The 20,154-nt window shown below is 36.9% G+C and overlaps 1 protein-coding gene across 5 annotated transcripts in view; it reads right to left on the reverse strand.

Annotated features, from left to right (window-relative positions):
- The window catches only part of Chd2 (chromodomain helicase DNA binding protein 2), a 128,092-nt gene that overhangs the window by 100,514 nt on the left and 7,424 nt on the right, over positions 1-20,154 (reverse strand). For 2 of the 5 annotated variants that reach the window (XM_050149142.1, XM_050149139.1), the window contains exon 1: positions 4,825-5,280. In XM_050149142.1, coding sequence (XP_050005099.1) covers positions 4,825-4,925 — 101 coding nt within the window. In that variant the 5' untranslated portion in view covers positions 4,926-5,280. Of the gene's footprint in view, positions 1-4,824; positions 5,281-8,371; positions 8,505-8,846; positions 11,804-17,272; positions 17,332-20,154 lie in introns of those variants that run through there. The other 3 variants (XM_050149141.1, XM_050149140.1, XM_050149143.1) reach the window with 3 other exon arrangements.

A 20,154-nucleotide genomic window follows, 5' to 3' on the forward strand; every position in this document is an offset into this window, starting at 1 on the left:
GAGCTCCTCACTGCACATTTGAAAAGAATGCCTGAAGCTGGAGCATATTCAACCCAGAAACACTTCCTTCCGCTCCACTAAACCTCTAACTCCTTTTCTCAAAACTCCATCCACCTTTTATTTCCTGAACTCCAAACTAAAAGCCTGAAAGCACCAACAAAGGAGATGTGACGGGCTAGTGGATATAACTAAGAAAAATACGAACAAAAAGTGAACACTGCATATAGGAAAACACTGGTAAATCTAAGCCACATGGAGGACTTTTACAAAGTAAACCTGGAAGGTAGGGCAGGACTTGGATTATTTTAAAAGCCCTCCAGTGACAGAAACAAACTCATCTAACCCATAAAACACATGGAACTGAAGAAATCAAAAGCACCTAAATCTTGGCACTCCACTTCCAGTGAAATACCATACACATCAGATTGCAGGGCTCAGCCACTACTGGAGCACTCACTAGCCACTCCCCTTCCACAGCTAGGGGAGCTACAAAAGGGGCAGCAATTACCATCAGGAGAAAGTAACTCATTACTGCCAGGACTGGGCTGACTCACAACAGGAAGAACAATCAGCTCCCACAGGCTGGCTGGCTCCTTGGAGTAGGTTAAAAAAAAAAAAAAAAAGAAATACAAAAACAAAACTGAGGTTTAACTACAAAATGCACCCAAGATTTTAAGTTTAATGGGACTTGCCTCCTGAGGTCATTCCCGAAAATCTCTCCTCTAATCTGCCTAAAACGGCTCTTGGTAACCACCAGGGCACTTGGGCAGAACTTGGCTCAGCAGAAGTACACTTTGAACTGCAGGGCTGAAGGGTGAGGAGAGGCAAGGATAAACTGAGCAGTAATAGAACAGATTACTAGTAGCTTCCATTTGTTGAGTGCTGGGCACTTTGCCAAGGACCTACACATATAGGCATTCTAATACTAAATCCTCACAACCCAATGATTAACACGGTCTACATTCTTAAGATGAGAAAATTTAATGCCCCAAAATAACCTAAATTGGAAGCTTTGAGCACTAAAATAAAAGCTGAATTGATAGCCATTATATGATTCCAAACACAGCTCTTTAGAGCTTAGCAAGAAAATGGCGAAAATGAAGCCCTAAAATCAGGCCTAGCTTTACCTTTCTTTCCCCAGCCTCTTAAAGGGGTAAGAATGGAGAGATGGCTCAGCCTTTAAGAGAACTTGCTATTCTTGAAGATACAGGTCTATAGCTCCCAGCACCCCATATGTAGCCTATCACAACTGTTAGTAACTCTAGTCCCAGAGGATACAAGGCTCTCTTCAAGCCTCCAAGGGCACCAGGCACATTTACACATAGTACACATCCATCCATCCATCCAGGCAAATGCTCATACACATAAAAAATAAATAAATTTCAAAAGAGGGAGGGAACCTATTTTTCCCAAACTACAAGAGAATCCAAAGTCTTTTCAAAATAAGATATAACCAAGCGGTGGTGGTACACACCTTTAATCCCAGCATTTGGGAGGCAGAGGCAGGTGGATCTCTGTGAGTTCGGAGGCCAACCTGGTCTACAAGAGTTAGTTCCAGGACAAGCTCCAAAGGTACAGAGAAACGTCTCAAAAAAACAAACAAACAAAAAAGGACAGGTAAGGCTACATACACAAAGAATCTGACTCGAAAAACCTAATAACAAGGATAGTGATGATAATAATTATTACTACAATCACAAAAGACATTTGAAACACCAAAACTGGGTGACTCATAAGCGAACCCATAAATGAAGTACTCAAAGCTAAGTGCTTCAGAAAACAGAACATGAATAGCAACTTCTAGGCTCGTTATCACTTATTTCAGAAAGGCTTTGACCCTCAGGTACCAACTGGGGATCAAATGTTTTCAGCATAAGAACTTTTCAGAAATGTCTCTGACCCCAGCGTCACCTAATCAACTAAAACACAAATTGATTAGGGAGCAAAGGTCACAACAGACGTACACACAAAGTAAATCCTGTGTAAGGAAAACAGCCCTTGGGGATATGATGATTTGGGTCATAGTAGTTTTAATCTGGCCTTTTCTCAATAACCTTAATGTTCCAAAACAAGTAATAATTGGCATGCAATAATACTAAACTACAGGACCAACAACAAGCTTACAAAGTTGCTTTTATTCCCTTGAAAAGAAGTAACTCTTAGGTAATGGGGGAGGGGGACTGTTGAGCACAGTTTCTTTGTTAAAGTAACACTCAAGAAGTCAGGCAAATATAAAGCAACCTACAACAAGCAAAAATGACTTACTAGCAGTCACAAGACTTTCTTGTCAGGGACAAGATCACTACATACCAAGTTTATGGGAGAAATGGTAGGGGTGTGGATATCCCAGGTGATCTCAGCAGCTATGGGTTTCAAATTTACACAGCTGGACTGAACACTACAGCGATGTAAATTATAAAATTTGAATGTCATACAAAGGTCAAATAAAATTACATATTCACTCCTTAAGAAATTAACTGGCTATAATTTAATAAACCTTATCAAATATTGTTTACACTTCCCTCCATTAAGTCCGCTTTTTCTTTTTTTGAGACAGGATTTCTCCATAGTTTCGGAGCCTGAGACAGGGTTTCTCCATAGTTTCAGAGCCTGAGACAGGGTTTCTCCATAGTTTCAGAGCCTGAGACAGGGTTTCTCCATAGTTTCGGAGCCCGTCCTGGAACTGGCCTGGTAAACCAGGCTGACCTTGAACTCACAGAGGTCCTCCAGCCTCTGGGATCTCCCCCCCACTGGAATTAAAGGCTTATACCACCACACCTGGCAACACTGCCTTTTTTGTTTTTTTATCCTGTTTTAGAGTCGTAATCTCAAATAGTAGTCAAGACTGGCCTCAAATTTTATGCATCTGAGGATAATCTGGAACTCCTTATTCTCCAGCATCCATATTCCAAATAAAGAGATTTCAGGTGTGTCACATCCATTTTACGAAATTAGGAAACAAACTTCGGACCTCTTGTATGCCAGGCAAACTATCAACTGAGTCATATCTCCCATCCCCCACTGACTTAATCTACAAAAAATACAAATCATAAAAGGCAAAAAAAAATTGGCATACAAGTTTTAAAAAATGTAATACACAGCCGGGTGATGGTGGCGCACGCCTTTAATCCCAGCACTCGGGAGGCAGAGGCAGGCGGATGGATCTCTGTAAGTTCGAGACCAGTCTGGTATACAGAGCTAGTTCCAGGACAGGCTCCAAAGCCACAGAGAAACCCTGTCTCGAAAAACCATTAAAAAAAAAAGAAAGAAAGCCGGGCAGTGGTGGCGCACGCCTTTAATCCCAGCACTCAGAAGGCAGAGGTAGGCGGATCTCTGTGAGTTCGAGACCAGCCTGGTCTACAGAGCTAGTTCCAGGACAGGCTCCAAAGCCACAGAGAAACCCTGTCTCGAAAACCAAAAAAAAATAGATAGATAGATAGATAGATAGATAGATAGATAGATAGATAGATAGATAGATAGATAGATAGATAGATAGATAGATAGGAAAAGAAAAATGTAATACACATCCCAAAAAGAAAAGAAAAAAGAAGTTTCTTGCCAATTTCTGCCATATCCACACAGACTCAAAAATCAGACCTTAGAAAATGGTTTGAAATGTTCACTGGGACTGTAATCAGTTCAGAAACCACTAAACCTGTGAAATACATCAACTCGTACAGTGCAATATACCTGGGCTGAAATTACCTACCACAGAACTGTTTATTCTCTCATAAATACAATGCAAGGTTGGCTACTTAATTCTAACCCAGAGAAATTTAAGAATATTTAACAAATGCTAAAAATCTAATATTACTATAATTTAATTTCAATCCACCAAAAGGGACATGGAAGTACTATCTTCCTTCTGGTATCAAGATGTTTTTGTTGTTGCTGCTGCTATTATTTAATAAACACTTTAAAATATTGGAAACATTTAAATTAGCTTATAAAATGTAGAACTATAAGGATGTTAAGCATTTTGTGTAGAATAAGAGAACATAATTTCAAATCACGTGCAAGCTTTTCTGCGTGACTCTTGTATTCTTATATTCCTAAGAATTCCACCTAAACAAATATAATTAAGGGAAACCTATAAAACCCATTGGGGAAACTAACTGTTGCTTTCACAAACACCCACGAAAACATTTCCAGTAACATTCAACACGCCCATACAGTCCATTGGTTCAGTTTTTCTTTCTGAAGAAGTCTCACCGGACAGCCCTGGCTGTCCAGGTTTGCAGATCAGACTGGCCTTGAAATCAGAGATCAGCCAGTTTCTGCCACTAACGCCAAAGTGTTGAATGAGAAGTGTGTGCCTCCACATCCAGTGCCCACACCTATTTTATAGCACCGTTCTACTGAATTCTTAATAGTATCTCCTAAGAATACCGCACTCAATAGTCCTAAGATGTACTGGAATATGTAAGGAAACAATACAGAAGTGTACTGACTGCTCTTCCTTCAACTTTAAATTCCTTACTTGTGATTTAATTGCAAGCAGCAGTTGGTAAACTATTTTTAAGAACAAATTCTTCCAAGGGTTTCCAAAAAGGTAGGAAATGAGCAACACATAAGTCTGTTTAGCAGAAACTAACTAAAGGGAGGCTAGGGCCAAGGCATTTCTAAGGCCTTAACAAGCAATTCTGCTAACTAAGCAAAGTTTGAATCTCAGCCAGCGCCACTAACTCTTTAGTAGTTTGCTGACACTACAAAATAATGTATTTCCTAATGCACGGACACTTGTAGTCACAACTAAAAGTACCTAGGCCGTTCTCCATTTAACTACCCACTGAGACTCTTACAAACCACTAAACACATACTGACCTGAGTTTTTCTTCCTCAAATGTCAATTGAGAAACTGTTTGGTACCAAGTAAAAATGCACGGGGACAAGCTCAAGCGCTCTTCACTTGGTTTATGAGCCATGTGTGACACAGACCTTAAACACCCGTTAAGGCCTTTCAATTGAAAACATTCCACTCACAATGAACTGTTTTCAATCAATGGAACAAAATGAAACTCACTAATCTCTTTACAATGAACAAGGAAATAAACGGGAGAAAAAACGCACCGGAATATTAAAAAAAAAAAAAAAGGGAAAAGAAACCACGAAAACTAAAAATTAAAAAAAAAAAAAAACTAGCGGACTTCTATTTGGAGATGTACGATTACACTGTCTTTTCTCCAAAAGAGGACAACTATTCCAGGAATGGGCTCAGGAAAACAACCGCAGGGCGCGGTGGACAACTACAGGCCAGGCCTGAGGACTGCAAGATCAAAATCGTTCCGGAAAGAAGCCGCCCACCGGAAAGTCCCGACCAAAATTCCCGTCCTCGGCCCCGCCCCCGCCACTACCCGGGCCCGGACAGGAAGCAGTCGACCGGCGCACGAGGCCACGCGTCAGCGCGTTCTCCCGCCCAGCACGGCTGACGTCAGAGGGTGGGGACAGCCCCACGGCGCGCCGTTGACCCTGCTGTTGCCAGGCGCGGAGGCAGCCAATCAGCAACCGCCGCCAGCGCCGGCCGGCCTTTGAACTCGGCACGGCAACTTCCTGCTGTTTGGCGAGTACACAGTGCAATGCAGTATGTCTGTCAGCGCTGCGGCACAAAGGAACAGCCATTTTGTGACTGAGCTGGACGTGCACCAAGATGCCAGAGCCTCCGAGAGCTGCTCCCTACGCCAACTACCGAGCTGCCCCCTTATTTCATCATCAGAGTACCAATGGGAACATGGGGAAAGGGATCTTCTGATATTTAGGATTTCGATTCATTTGTTTCCAGCCTTCTTAAAAATCCGATTTTTATAAGTATTATCAGTCATAAAATGGCTGCCACTGAAAACTGCCTGATCCAGTCCACAAGCACTGACTGCATAAGCTTTTTCTAACCATCCCCAGCCTTACACGGCTAAGAGGCTCTTGTAAGAGGCTCTTTAAAAGGTTAAGATTTTACCCACACGTCCAAATATCAAATTATGGCTCAAAGGCAGATGATTCTGGATAGACATTTAAATGTGAGTTTATAAATGCAGTGCCTAAAACACAGAAATGTGTGGACACGATTCCATGTGCATTCTCTTCCCCCTAGTTTCACTCCTGGATATAACAACTTAGGTAAGTATATGGCATACATTATATGTCCATCACTAAAACTGTTTTTATTTAGAAATTTACAAATGTGAATTGTTTAAAATTACATTCTAAAAAGTTAATTTTTAAACTCCAAAAATCATGATATACAAAGTACTTTAGAATTAAGCATTAGCTTCAAAAGAATACAAGATATCAATAGTAAAAGTTATAGCACGTGTTTCCAATGCAGGAAAAAGTTTACTTAAAAGTAGTGTTCATTCCTGTTTCTCAAGTGATTCTCATTCCAAAATTTGCTTGACCTGAAAACAATTCCTTTCCTCTCTTGTAGTATTAGGGTGCAAAAGTGATTTTTAGTAATGTTCCCTAAACACTGTACTTCAAAAATTTAGCCTCTTTAGGCAATCTATTAACACAGGAACCAGGTACACAGGCAAATTCAATTTCAGCTCACTGGAATTAACAGTCTACTGTACCAAAACAACACAAACATCCTTTAAACTTTACAATCTTTGAAAGGAAGTGATGTCATAACTATGTACATGCATTAATAATGTGTATCACTTAAGAGTAACAGCACCTACGATTCTAGAGTATTTGGAAATTCATAAAGTATATGATGTGATTTAAAGTATAGTTGGCAAAAGCATTAAATATATGCTTCTTGTTTTAACTAAAGAAATCAAATAAATGCATGACAATGCCCAAGCCATATTCCAGATAAAAGTAAAAGTGTATTCAAAGACAGACAGCACTTTGCAATGAGTTAGAGAGCACAGTCTGATCAATGAAACCAAAAACCTGCATAAGAAAGCCAAAACCCTGGTGAGAATATGCAAATCTATACTCAAGGGAGTAACAACTTTAGTACTGGGTCTTTCATAATTTTCAAATATATCTGGAACTTTCTATATAGCTTCAAATTATTACTTTCCAGAAAACTAGTTTTGCATTAGAAGCTGTTTGTCCTATATATAACCCAATAATTACACAGGCAACTCAAAAGGCATCCAAATTTCTAACAACTCAATTTGCAGGGGACCTTGGAAATTATCTTTAAAATCAAGACTCAAAGTATCTTTAAGTAGAATGCAAAATTCATCATTTGTAATAACCATATTCAAATTTTCCAAATTTACAAGCTAATTTAGAAAATAATTTTATGCAGAATTATAAAGTAAAATCAAAATTGGGAAAAGAACACATAACCAATCACATCCTTGTTAGTTACATGATTTTAAATTATGACAATTCTTAATACATCCAGAAATGCATGCACATTAGCTTTTAAAATTAAGATAGTCATACAACAAAAATATCTTATAGGTTTTATTACTTCAGTTGCTGATAAACTACTTCAAGGAATGTGAGACAAATCATTATTTGAACAAACAGTACATAAAAGCTTCAGAAGAGAAAACATTCCAGACGACTCTGTCAAAATAAATGGATAAATTTAAAGCAGCATAAACTAAAAGGTAAAGATAAAATACAATTACCACCCTGAAATCACTGTCTTAACATGAATACACAAAATAAACCTTGGAGCATTTTAAAACATAAAATCTAAAATTATATTGCCATAGTAACAAATACAAAGCTTAATATTAATAGCATTCCAGGATTTTTGCGTGTTACAGATTTAATGATTTCAGGAAATATAAGGAAGGTTTTGGTTAAGTCATAAAAATTTCCGAAATGGAAGTGTATCCAAAGAAACAATCAAAAATATAAACGAAAGGCATCAGTCAAAGGGTCCCATTTGTGATTCTGATTTTAAATATACATTTTCCATTCATGTAACTTTCTCAAATGTCTATTTACTATAATTTACTACCACAAGGCTCCTCTATGGCCCTCAGTTACAAGTTTGAATATCCCAGATTCTTCAAAGAAAAAATCTGCCTTGTATGTAAAATGGTGCAATGCAGCAATGGCTAAACAGACAAGGTCATTTTTCTGCAGCACAAAAACCTAAAAACTAAAAATTTACTGACAGAAAAACTACAGTTTCTAGGAAAGGCCCCTCCGTACAAAAGTACCTTACCTTCTGAATGCTGTAAGAGGCCTTAAGTCACAACTCAACTTTCATAAATTGCTACCAAAAAATCAGGGTGTGGCATGTTAGCAATCTCAAGGTCACGCTTTAAAAAAAATCAACGCAAGTTAGGAAATTCTTATAACACAGACAGCAATCTATGTCTGTCAAAGTAAACAAGTGTAAGCTGAGGTTTCCCCAAAAAAAAAAAAAAAAAAAAAAGAAAAGAAAGTTGATAGCTCATACCTCGATGCATTGCTGTGTAGCGAACTGTCCTCCTCTTGGCTTTTGTCCTTATTTCTCATCATCTTTTAATTCTTAAATATTAAGGGGGAGGGGGAATCAGTGTTTGCTTTGAAGTCCTGTGCCCAGGTATTTACTGTCAAAAGTTGAAAGAAAGGTAAGGTCCCAGCTTCTATGGGTGGTTTTTATTATCAGGAACAAAGTCCTGACGATGTTAGCGATATTCATGTAATGCAACAACGGTAAGCACCAAAAAAACAAAAATATTTCTATTTTTCCTTTTTAAAATAAGTAGGGGATAAACTGAACGGTAGAAGCATCACTATCAATAAGGAAAGTTTCTCAAAGTAACACACTGGATACAAATAACAATCTCTGTATCTTATTGCGTCATCCAGGAATTTCTCCTATTTACAGTAAATAAAGCCAACTTCAACATAAAAATCTTTAAAATTATCACTAATTATCATGGACTTACCTGATCCATGTAGTATGTCCAAAGCAAGAGTCCTATCTAGTAGTAGAAAAATATCAGAGCCAAAATAATTAAAAAACGCAAAATCCTCCGTTAAAAAACAAAAAGTAAATTAAATAGTCTCCAAATGTGTTGACTTGTCAAAAATAAAGCAGTAATTAATACTAAAACAGGTCCGGAAGGGGAAAAAAGCCTCATTAGGAGAGCGCACAAAAATGGAGGTGCGCCATGGCTTCTAAGCTGGAAAAAACAACGACCTGGGCTCTCAATACGGCAGCTTCTTCCAACAAGGCACGAAAAAAAAGCTCCTAAACGCTGCTTTTCTCCCAAAAAAAGGTTCGGATCGACCCCGGTAACTCACTAGAAGAGGCAGGGGGCTGCGGGGGCCCCCTGAGGGTGCCCGAAAGTTAGGGAAAGTTGCGTAAAGTGAAGCGAAGCAGGGAGCAAAGCGCGCTCTCTCTAAGGCACAGCCGCCATCTAGAGCCTCCTTCCCAGCTCTGAGAGCTCTGCCTTTGATTGACACTCTCTACATTTACCCCACAACTCAGGTGATGTACCATAGACCCACCCCTTCATCTCCACCAAAAAAAAAGAAAGAAAAAAAACTAGATCCTCCATCCAAGGGAGCCTTAAGACCCCAACCCCACACCTCCCTGCCCCTCCAGACCACTTCATAAGGGGGAGGGGGAAGGGCTTCTTAACCCCCTCTGGCTCAAGCACCCTTTTTAAGCCAGAGAGAAATGTAATTTGTTCCTTTTGTCTAAAGATCTGCTAAATATTTCAGTCCTTGAGCTAAAATAACTTCCTCCCTGGACAGGAAGTGGTGTTTTATCAAGCCATTTTGAAATAAGGATAATTTTTAAGAATCTAAAGCTCAGCTTAAGTACTAATCTTTTAAAAAATTAACACCCCCATGGGTAAAATGGATTGCAAATAGAAGCAACATCAATACCATAAATTAAGCTGAACTCTCGCCTTCTTTATTGTCCCTAAAAACCATCTAAAGACTAAGTTTAAAGGGGAATTTTCCACCCCAACTGGAAGGGGTAATTTTTTACAACTCAAGAGCGCCTCCCTAGTGTTCAGTTGCAGTAGAGCAAAACTTAGTACAACCCTCTCAACAATCATCAAAATTCTTTAACCCATGATATAACCTTGGATGCACCATACATCAAAAAATTCTCATACTTGTTACATATTTACTTTAACTGATTTGGGCAAAATGATTAACTACAAAATCAAGAATATACACCAACCACGGTCACCTTTAAATCAAAAACTCAACCTCAACTCCAAAACCAAAGAACTAGTATATACCAATACCTCACTCATATTTAAAATCAAATTCTAGGTATACTCATATTTCATCAATGACAGGTCACTTACAATAGATCACATCTAAAAGCCAATCAAACTTTCAAAGACGAACTCCCTGAAGGTGGAAAGGTCTATAGAAACAAATTAAAAATGCAACAACGTGTTGTTTTCCATGCAGACAAGTAACCACATGCGTGCCATAAAAACTCAAAGCACCCCTTTACAGAGCCCTGTAACTGGTCAAATCCATGTCACTCATCAAGGCGGTAATTCATTTGATCTTTACAACCAAAAGCACTTATATTAAATCTAAATAAATGTAAAATCCATAATGAAGTTTCAAATCTACCGATTTTTACATTCCAATCAAAATCCAACTCGTTTTTCAATTTAAGCAAAGACCAACCAACTACTTCACATCAACTAACACTGCATGTGTATTAACCATAGATGTATATTCTAAGATACTTTGTATTAACAATGGATTTTTTTTTTTGTTCTTTGTTCTCCATACTGAGAAAACAATCAATGGTCAACGAAAAAAAGTTCACCATCATTCCTTTCTATTAGTTACTAAAACTGTTAGTAACTAAGATCAGCAAATGAAAACCTGGCATTTGATTCCAACCATGGGGTAATCTAAAGCACAGTGTGGTTCATTTAAACCACCAAATGGATTGAAGGGAAACAAGGTATTATTCATATGTACATTACAATACTATTAAAAATTAAACCCTTTGGTGTATACCCTAAAGGTCCTAAAAATTACACATCTAATATTAGACAATACAAACATCACTGTAACTCAGATATTAAGGATGAGCATTCCAGGTTTTACTTATAATACTTTAAAAACACAGGTCAACGGAGTCACTTCCATCAACAAGAATTGAGATACTGGGTCTCAGTCTCTGTAGGCAACAAGTACTTTGTTTTGTAAATTCATTGTAATCTCATAATACTTCTAAGGTTCCTATTACCCACTGATTAAAATGCAAGATGTTTTGAAAAGACCCAAACAAATTTAATGACATTCACTTAAACCCTGTAATAAAAAACACCAACCAAATTGCTTTTTAACAAAAAGGTCATTCCACTAAGCACAGGTACACTGACACAGCTTTGCAAATAAAAAATCCCAACCAAACAAAATATTCTTCAGTACACCATTCCATTTTACCAGCTTTATTCAATATACTTTAATGAAAAGCAACGATAAAGGTCAAAATGATAGAGAAATGAACATTTAATGAAAGCGTCCACTTAAAAAAAATTTAAAAAAGGGCCAAACTGAGAAATCTTTAAGTTTTAGAGATTTTATTGAAGTTAACATTCCATAAGGTCAGTCAGATCAAAATTGTAAGAAATTCCAGGAATACAAACTAGTATTTGAATAAATGTAACATCTTCTCCAGATGTTAAAATGTACATAATATGTAAGAAGTCTTTAGAAAGGAAATCCCACTGTCCATTTGTGTTGGGTAAGAATCGTTCATTTCATGGAATCCACATGAAAAGAACCCTGTGTCGGTTGTATAACATCACAGCATTCAGGCTTTAATCCATTTTCCTCAATTCCCCATAGTGGGCTGCCATCTTGATTTCTCAGTAGTCCATTTCAAACTCTTCAAGCTGACTGGATGCTTCATAAAAAAATTAGAAGAAAAAAATTCTGTTGGAATATCATCTTATTTCTTCAAAACAAAATTCTACCCACCTTGAAGATATCCCATTGTATATAAATCTTTAATTCTGTAAAATCCTTTTACTTCACTATTGTGATAAAACTTAACCTCTCAGAAATAGAATCAGTGAATGCACATTTTGTAGCTTCTCCTGTCACAAATATATTTGTATCCATTAAAAATAGCAGTCAAAGGTCAAATTCTTATATATGTGAAAACTAAAGCCAAAGATTAAAATTTAAAAATGGTGGGAAGCTAAATTACAAACACTGTGGATTCTACTGTTTCAATGCAAAAGTTTCCAAGCTCCTTCAAAGAAAACTACTTATAAAGAGTCTTAAGAGTTTTTTTTAAAAGCAATAGAAGATTGCATGGCATAGTTTTAAAGTCTTACAGATGTTACTTTTGTTTAGATAACACACATGACCTATATAAACAGATGCACCTTTATATTTACATATCTGAGAATGCATAAAATGTGAAGCCACAAGAAAAAAATTACAAAAAAAATTTAGAAACATCTGCTTAGTTTACTTGGAATTTGCAACAGAAACGCTATTGCTTTTTGAATTATAAACAACTAAAATATACTTTCATTGTCAAAACAGTTTATGTTCCTTCTAGAAAAATTAATCTGTTATTTAAATAATTTGTACTAGAGGGAGAAATGAGCCTCCAGGTGATTTTACTACTAAACATCTGGAATCATCATATTCACAAAAAAATTGAAAAATAATTTTTCCCAGTTTTTATGTATGTGTGCCTATTTTTCTAAGAAGGCATATATTTACATGGTGTAAATGCATGTGTGGGCCCGAGTTTGATACTGATGTTGAGAAATCATCTTAATTTTGTTCAAGCAGGATCTCTCAGTCAAACTCAAAGCTCATCACGTTGCTAGTCAGTTTCCTCTAAAGATGCATCTCCACCTTGAATTACAGGCAGGTAGTAGCTAGGTACTTAAAGGTTGAGCCATCTTCTGAACCAGCAAAACCATTTCAGTCCCTTCCTAATTTTCTCTGTATGTTCTATAACTTTCCAGTTCAATTTGTAGAGCTACAGTCAGTGACTAGAAACAGAATGCATGTTTGCTTCTAGGCTATTTTCCTGTCTCCCTAACTAAAACCATGTTCTCTAATACATACATTATAAAACATACTTAATAAACTAGATAATCAAAAGATAGAAGTGTCTCCAAATAAAAAAACAACTCTTTAAAGGAGTATGACAGCATCAGTAATCATCAAATCAAGATATTCTTAACTGAGTCATCTCTCCAGCCCCAAATCAAGATACTATTCTCTAGTAGATTTTTGAAACTTTCTCAAACCCTTCCTTAAAATGAAAAAGAATTTTTTTCTATTCCCAAGTCAATGAAATACTACTGGCCTTGTTCTTTTCCTAAAATTAAGAAATGGCCGGGTATGGTCGCACATACCTTTTTACTTCTAGTACTTGGGAGGCAGAGGGGCAGAAGGACCGCTGAGTCTGAGGCCTACCTATCTACTTAGGGAGTTCAGGGTCACTCAGTGAGACCAAGTCTCTAAATGAAAAACAGAATAATTGCAGGGACTAGAAAGATGCTCAGTGGTTAAGAGCACTTTTTCCACTTCTGGGGCCCAGGTTTGATTCGCAGTACCATATTCAGCCTGTTACTGTAACTTCAGGCTCAGGGGACACATTTCCTCTTCTGGCCTCCTATGGGATCAGGCTTGCATGTGGTGCACAGACAAGCATGCAGGCAAAATCCATACACATAAAAAAACAATTTTTTAAATAAAGAAATGATAAATTATATGTCGGCTTAGTTCATTACAACATAGATTGTCTTCTATCTGATGTGTTAAAATGCATGGTCAGGCACTATATGAAACAGTGATATAATCTTTGACAAAATGACACTAACAATGTATTACTAATGAGTTACAGGTGCAAGTTATTCAATGTTGTACATTAATACTCAGCGCTATCTTTCTGCCACTGGATAATACAATTTATTTCTAAAACAATTTTTAAGGGGAAAAAGAGTGTGTGCCTAACATACACAAACCCCTGGGCAAGAGAATCCCAAAACCCCATAAAACTGGACATGGTGGCAGCTCCTGCCTGTAACCACAGCATTTGGGAGATCAAGGACAGACATTAAAGTCATCCTCTGCTACAAAAACCCTTAAAAAAACAAAAAAGAAAAGGCCAGATATGGTGGCTTCCACATGAAATCCCAGCACTCGGGAGAGGATGAGGCAAGAAGACTGCTGAGGCTGGAGTAGGCTATAGCCTCAAAATGTCAATAACGGCATTATCATTCGGAAACTTCTCAGAAACTGCACTCCCATAGTTGTCATGTCATCAGGTGATGTATTTCAAATAATGAAAAAGTAAATCTGAAACTACTATAAGAGAAAACAGACTATTTAACACTGTAAATCAATGAGCAATATGGACTCATGCAAAGCGCCCATGATCCAAAGCCAAAAGCAAGATTTTTGTTAATTAGCAAACATATTTCATAAAATATCAAAGGTCTGTGAAGGTTTAAGAAATAATCTACTTACATTCATAAAGTTTCAAATACTAACAAGAACTAAATGGACAAAGGAAGTGTGGTTTTTTTAATATTTATTTATTATGTATACAATATTCTGTCTGTGTCTATGCCAGAAGAGGGCACCAGATCTCATTACAGATGGTTGTGAGCCACCATGTGGTTGCTGGGAATTGAACTCAGGACCTTTGGAAGAGCAGGCAATGCTCTTAACTACTGAGCCATCTCTCTAGCCCAACAAAGGAAATTTTACTTGACAGAAAAATAGGTCTCAAACAAGAGCACTTAAGAGCATGAAGTTAACAAAATCACAGCTCCTCACGTGTAAAACAGCAGATCCTAGTGACTACCTCTTGTGGTACTACTGAAGATTAAATGAGATGATCTCAGAAAAGGCTGGCTATCATTCCACTAGATTACAGTAATCAAAGCATATGAGAATCTCAAACTAAAGAGTCAGAACACTTTCCAGTCCAACAGTAAGGATATCTTTGAGAACACATAGGATCATGGCATCAATTATTTAAAGACAGTTTTGCCTTTAGTATTGTATTTGGGGAAAATATTTCAATGTAGCATAAGTATTGATGACCAAACTATTCCTTATTCTACAGCCACTTGTGAATTAATAGATATTTTGAACAAGCACTCCTTTGATCTAGAACTCTATGCTCACTCAGACTTAGAACTTTTGTTTCCTATCAAAGATTCAAACTTAACATTGGTATTTTCTAGTTTGTACTTCCTTGAGTATATATGTTTATTCTAAGCAAACTCCCTGTGCAAACCTAAGTTTCTATGTCACCGAGGTAATCATTAAATTATCTCCTGAAATCCAACCACTGGAGAGACAGAAAATCGAGTATGGATTTCTTCAAATTCTCCTTCAGCAAATTAGCTATAAAAATAAGTTCACACAACCCTGACTCATCTGGCGTATAAGTATGACTCTTCTAAAATAAAGCAGTTCTGTACTTGTACTTCAACTAGCTTTAATTTTTTAGAGTCTATCCAATGTAGTAGCCTCAGATTGAGACCAAGAATGACCCTGAACATCTGATGCCAGTTCTCCCAAGTACTAAGATTACAGGTTTCTGCCACCATGCCCATCATATCTTTACCAGTTTTAATAGCAAAAATAAATACAGAGGGCAAAAACTTAAAAAGAAAATTAGCGATCTTAATTTTTAATAAATGGCTATAGGGCTACTATTAATGAAATTATAGTTTTTCAAAAGCTAAATGCTTGTTTTACAACTAAAGGAGGAAAACAAAGAAAATATTAATTTAGTACAAAAACTCATCTTTCCTGTCATGCAAAATATACCTAGCACTTATGACTTGATTTTTATCTTTTGCTTTGTCTTTAAATTTTAATATATGTAAGAAAGCCCTGAAGAGTAAAATCTAGTTTCTCTTATTTTATTTTAAAAAATAGATTGAATCCTCATCAAAATAGATTAACAAATCTGAATCTTAAATAACATAGATATTAAAACTGGCAGTAAAATATTTCAAAAAGACTAGCCAGTCTTCATTAATAAAAGGATGAGGTCAAATGTGATAAAGCAAAAGTCATCTTTTCTATGGCTTTACAATCTAATTATGAAGCCAAGATAAAGATACTGAGTATGGTGGGAGGGCTATACATATTGTAATTTTTACTGTGCCAAAATTTTAGCTCTTAACCACACCTACATTTTACATCAATAACATTTTTATTTTAATAATGAATTTCATCTCGCCTTTCATTAGACTCAAAGTATGAGTTGATAATGTTTAATAAAAGTTACACTAATCCAATAAATGAACAAATATTTACTGAGTAGGTACCATGTACCAGGCAACTAATCTCTAAGAATGACCACACTGGAAACTAGCAAATAGTGCACTAGGCAAATTTGGGGTCTATTCACTCTCCTTCAGGAAAAACAAACACTGCTATCTCAAGTAGCAATAATGGGAAAAAAGTCACTCGGAATCTAGATTTTACTCCTATGAAATAAATAGTAGACAATTATCTTAAAGGTTTGTTGCTAATGAATAAATCCTTTGGGCAATTCACTCAAGATGGTTTACCACCCTTCTCATTTTACTCTTTCCTACTACTTGACAAGTTTGGAATTAGAAAACCTACTTCACAGTAGTGGTAATTATAACATATCTTGCATCAAATAGCAATTTCTATGTCAATAAGTCAAAAGTTTTAGTCTTGAAGTTTAAATTCAGTTAATTTATCATAAATTACAACTGATATCCATTAAAACTAATTTCTATTGTAAAGAGAGAACCAAAGGGCTTTTGTGTTCTACATCATAAAAGTAGCATAGACTCTAAAACCACAGTCTTTCTTTGGAGACCAAACTATAAACATTCTAGGCTGTGCATTTTCAGTGCAAAGTATCCTCTTGTATTTCAGACAAGTATTCTCAACTCTAACTGTAATAGAAAAGCAACCACAGTATCTAAATGAACAGAATAAACAGTCCAGGTATACTTGGGGGTAGGGAGAGGGCCTTTACAAAAATCAAAGGGACACCCAAATCCAGGATGTTAGAAAAAAGTTCCACGGTTTCTTGGTCTTAATGTTTTATATCCTGACCCCATCATGATGGCTCATCTTTAATCCCAGCACTCAGGATGTAGAAGCAAGCAGATCTGAGTTCCAGGTTAGCCTGATGTACATAATGAATTACAAGTCCACCAAGTATAAAGTAATCATTGTCTCTAGAAATAAACTTCACATTTAACCACTTTGTGGATTTTCTTTCACTGTTTACAGCTTTGACAAAGCTTATAATTCCAAATCAGTAAGTGACATTTAAAATATCTAGTGACACTTAAAATTAAAAATCAAATCCAACAAGTAGATTAAGACTTACTAAATGCTTCAACAATGTCTGTGGTATTGTTATTTCACTCCATCTGGGAATCCACATTTCTGCAAAAGACAGAATAGATTTTATTAAATCCTATGTATGACGTATCACAACTGCAGTATTTTCTAAGAAGGAACCTACAGACCAAGAAATACAGTTTATGAACAGAATAATACAAGCAAAAGATAGAAAAATTGTGACAAGATCTTAGATTTGGAAGTGCAAAACTTCTAGAACAGTTACTAAAATAAGCCTAAGTCTCAGTACAAAAACTCCAAAGGAGTAATTATTGAGGTCCTACATGAATTTGATTGAATATCCAGGGTTGAAACTAGAGAAAATAAGTTACAGTACAGAATTAATCCATACTAATCTCCCATCTAATAAACTTACAAGTCTTCTAAAAGAGACCTTTGCTACCTATCTCCAAGATCATTCCCATATCACTTCATATCTACCATGTGCTAAAATCAACATATCATATACATAATAAATATTTCTAAATGTTAGCGTAGACATCATTTCAAATTACTATCAACTATACTATTTATTTGACTAACACTAATTCCTTAAGACTTATTTTATGACTTTTTGTCTATGTGGGGATGTGCACTCTGTTCACGTCCAGAAGAGGGCACTGGATATTCTGGAGCTGGAGTTACAAGCAGTGTGAGTGCTGAGAGCCACACTAGGTCCCCTCCAAGAGGCACTTAAATGCTCCAACATTTTTTTCTGAGACAGTTTCTCTGACCTTCCACTCACTGAGCTCCACCTGCCTCTGACTCCCAAGTGTTGGGATTACAGGTGTGCTACACCACCAGCCCTCCCGCCAGCAATACTAATTCTTACACATGCAGTTGATTTATCAAGACTTTACTAGTTACTGACTTAAATTCCTCATAACAAAATATGGGAAATATCTCACATCTTTCTGAAATAAGGACAGGTTTTTCATTTGCCTGAATTTTCTATTACAATTATCACAAAATAAGAAATAGGTGTTCCATTAGAGCATCTATGCTCGACCTGCCCAATCCAAACCCCCCACACACCCAGAGTCTCCTGACAAGGGAAAGGCACCAAAAACCCCAACTCAGCATTCTTAGCAGCTATTACAGCTTCCTCCCCTGAAGTTGCAAGTCAAGTCCCCACCTAAGCACTTAACCTTTGACCATAATAGGCACAAACTCAGCTTGTGTGGTGGACATGTCATCACCCCTTGCCTACAATCTATAAGATCTCCTTGCTTTAGTTTGGGAGCATGACTTCTCAGGCCTAGGTCACTAAAGCTGGAGAACCTGCCTGGGAGCTGCTTTGCTCAGTACACCTCTTGTTATACATTTCTAACTTGGCTCGATCTGGCATAATGAGTTGGTGGAGAAACTTATTGTGGGAGGGAGAAAACCTATTAAGAAATCTAAGTGGTATAGCATTTAACATATGGAAACCCTGAATTTAAAATAAAAATATAAAGACAAACAAAAAACTGAAAGTTAAGGTCATGCCAGCACTCAGGGGGTTGAACCAAGAGTGTTTAATGTCAGCTTAGGTTATATACAGGAGACTATGTCTCCACCAAGGACACAGTGAGATGTGTCACAAGGTAGAAATATTTGCTGACTAGGAGGACGACAGGTACTCATATGGAAAAAAGAGAACTAACTCACATTGGTTTTCTCTGATATACAAACACACAAAATATTTTTAAAAACCTTAATATCAAACTGTAGCAATTTAAGATTAAAAAAAACTTAATGTTTAAGAATTAAGCTATCAAACAAACTTCTTAGAAATTGTTTGCAAGTGCCCTCCCTATTTATGTACCAAATCTAATTCATTATTTGTATAGCATAAACAAGAAATATAGCAATGGTCTGTCTAGAAATTACTATTAAAGTAGGTACTAAAATATCTACATAAGAAAGCAAAGCAAAACAATGAATGGTCTTCAAATTTTTAAACCTCTAGTGTAGACTGACCTTAATAGGAAGAAGATTTTTGTGAATTAAGTCAACCGTAACACACAGGAAACTAAATTGACTCAAGACAAGGGATGCCAGCCAGTGAGAAAGAAGGCTCCCCTTGCACATGAGTCCCTTGGTTCAAACTAGTATCATTAAAAGTAAACAATAATCTGATTGTCCTTTTTAAGGGGTAGGAAATGTTTAAGAAATATTGGATAAAAAGAAAGTGTTTCTAGCACTTGTAAGAGAACTTCATCATAGTGGTCTAGTACTACAATTGTTTTTTTTTTTTTAATTTTCAAGACAGGGTTTCTCCATAGCTTTTTGGTTCCTGTCCTGGAACTAGCTCTTGTAAACCAGGCTGGCCTCTAATTCAGAGAGATCTACCTGCCTCTGCCCCCCAAGTGCTGGGATTAAAGGCGTGGCCACCACCGCCCGGCTAGTAATATGATTTTGACTAAGTCACCTTACCAATCAATCCAAGAAATTTTTAGGTTCTGAAACCACCAAAAGAAGGTTTTTGATCTCACTTTACAGCAGAGTGGAATTATTACCACTGATGAAATCTAGCACAGGTTCTCCTTTCTCAAAGTTGAGAAAATATGGAATAGTATTTTGTCACCCTTCAAAATGGGATGAAAAGTCCAGTTCAGTTTAAGTAGAACAGCAGTCTGATTTTCTGCAAATTCCTACCTGTCTCAGATTTTAAAATGTACTTTGTAATATAAAAATAAACTTTAGGGGGGGCTGGAGAGATGGCTCAGAGGTTAAGAGCATTGCCTGCTCTTCCAGAGGTCCTGAGTTCAATTCCCAGCAACCACATGGTGGCTCACAACCATCTGTAATGGGGTCTGGTGCCCTCCTCTGGCCTGTGGGCATACACACAGACAGAATATTGTATACATAATAAATAAATAAATA

This window comes from Alexandromys fortis, unplaced genomic scaffold (genome assembly GCF_014885135.2).
Source record: "Alexandromys fortis isolate MF-2015 unplaced genomic scaffold, M_Fortis_MF-2015_v1.1 scaffold_67, whole genome shotgun sequence".
In the NCBI taxonomy this organism is placed as follows: domain Eukaryota; kingdom Metazoa; phylum Chordata; class Mammalia; order Rodentia; family Cricetidae; genus Alexandromys; species Alexandromys fortis.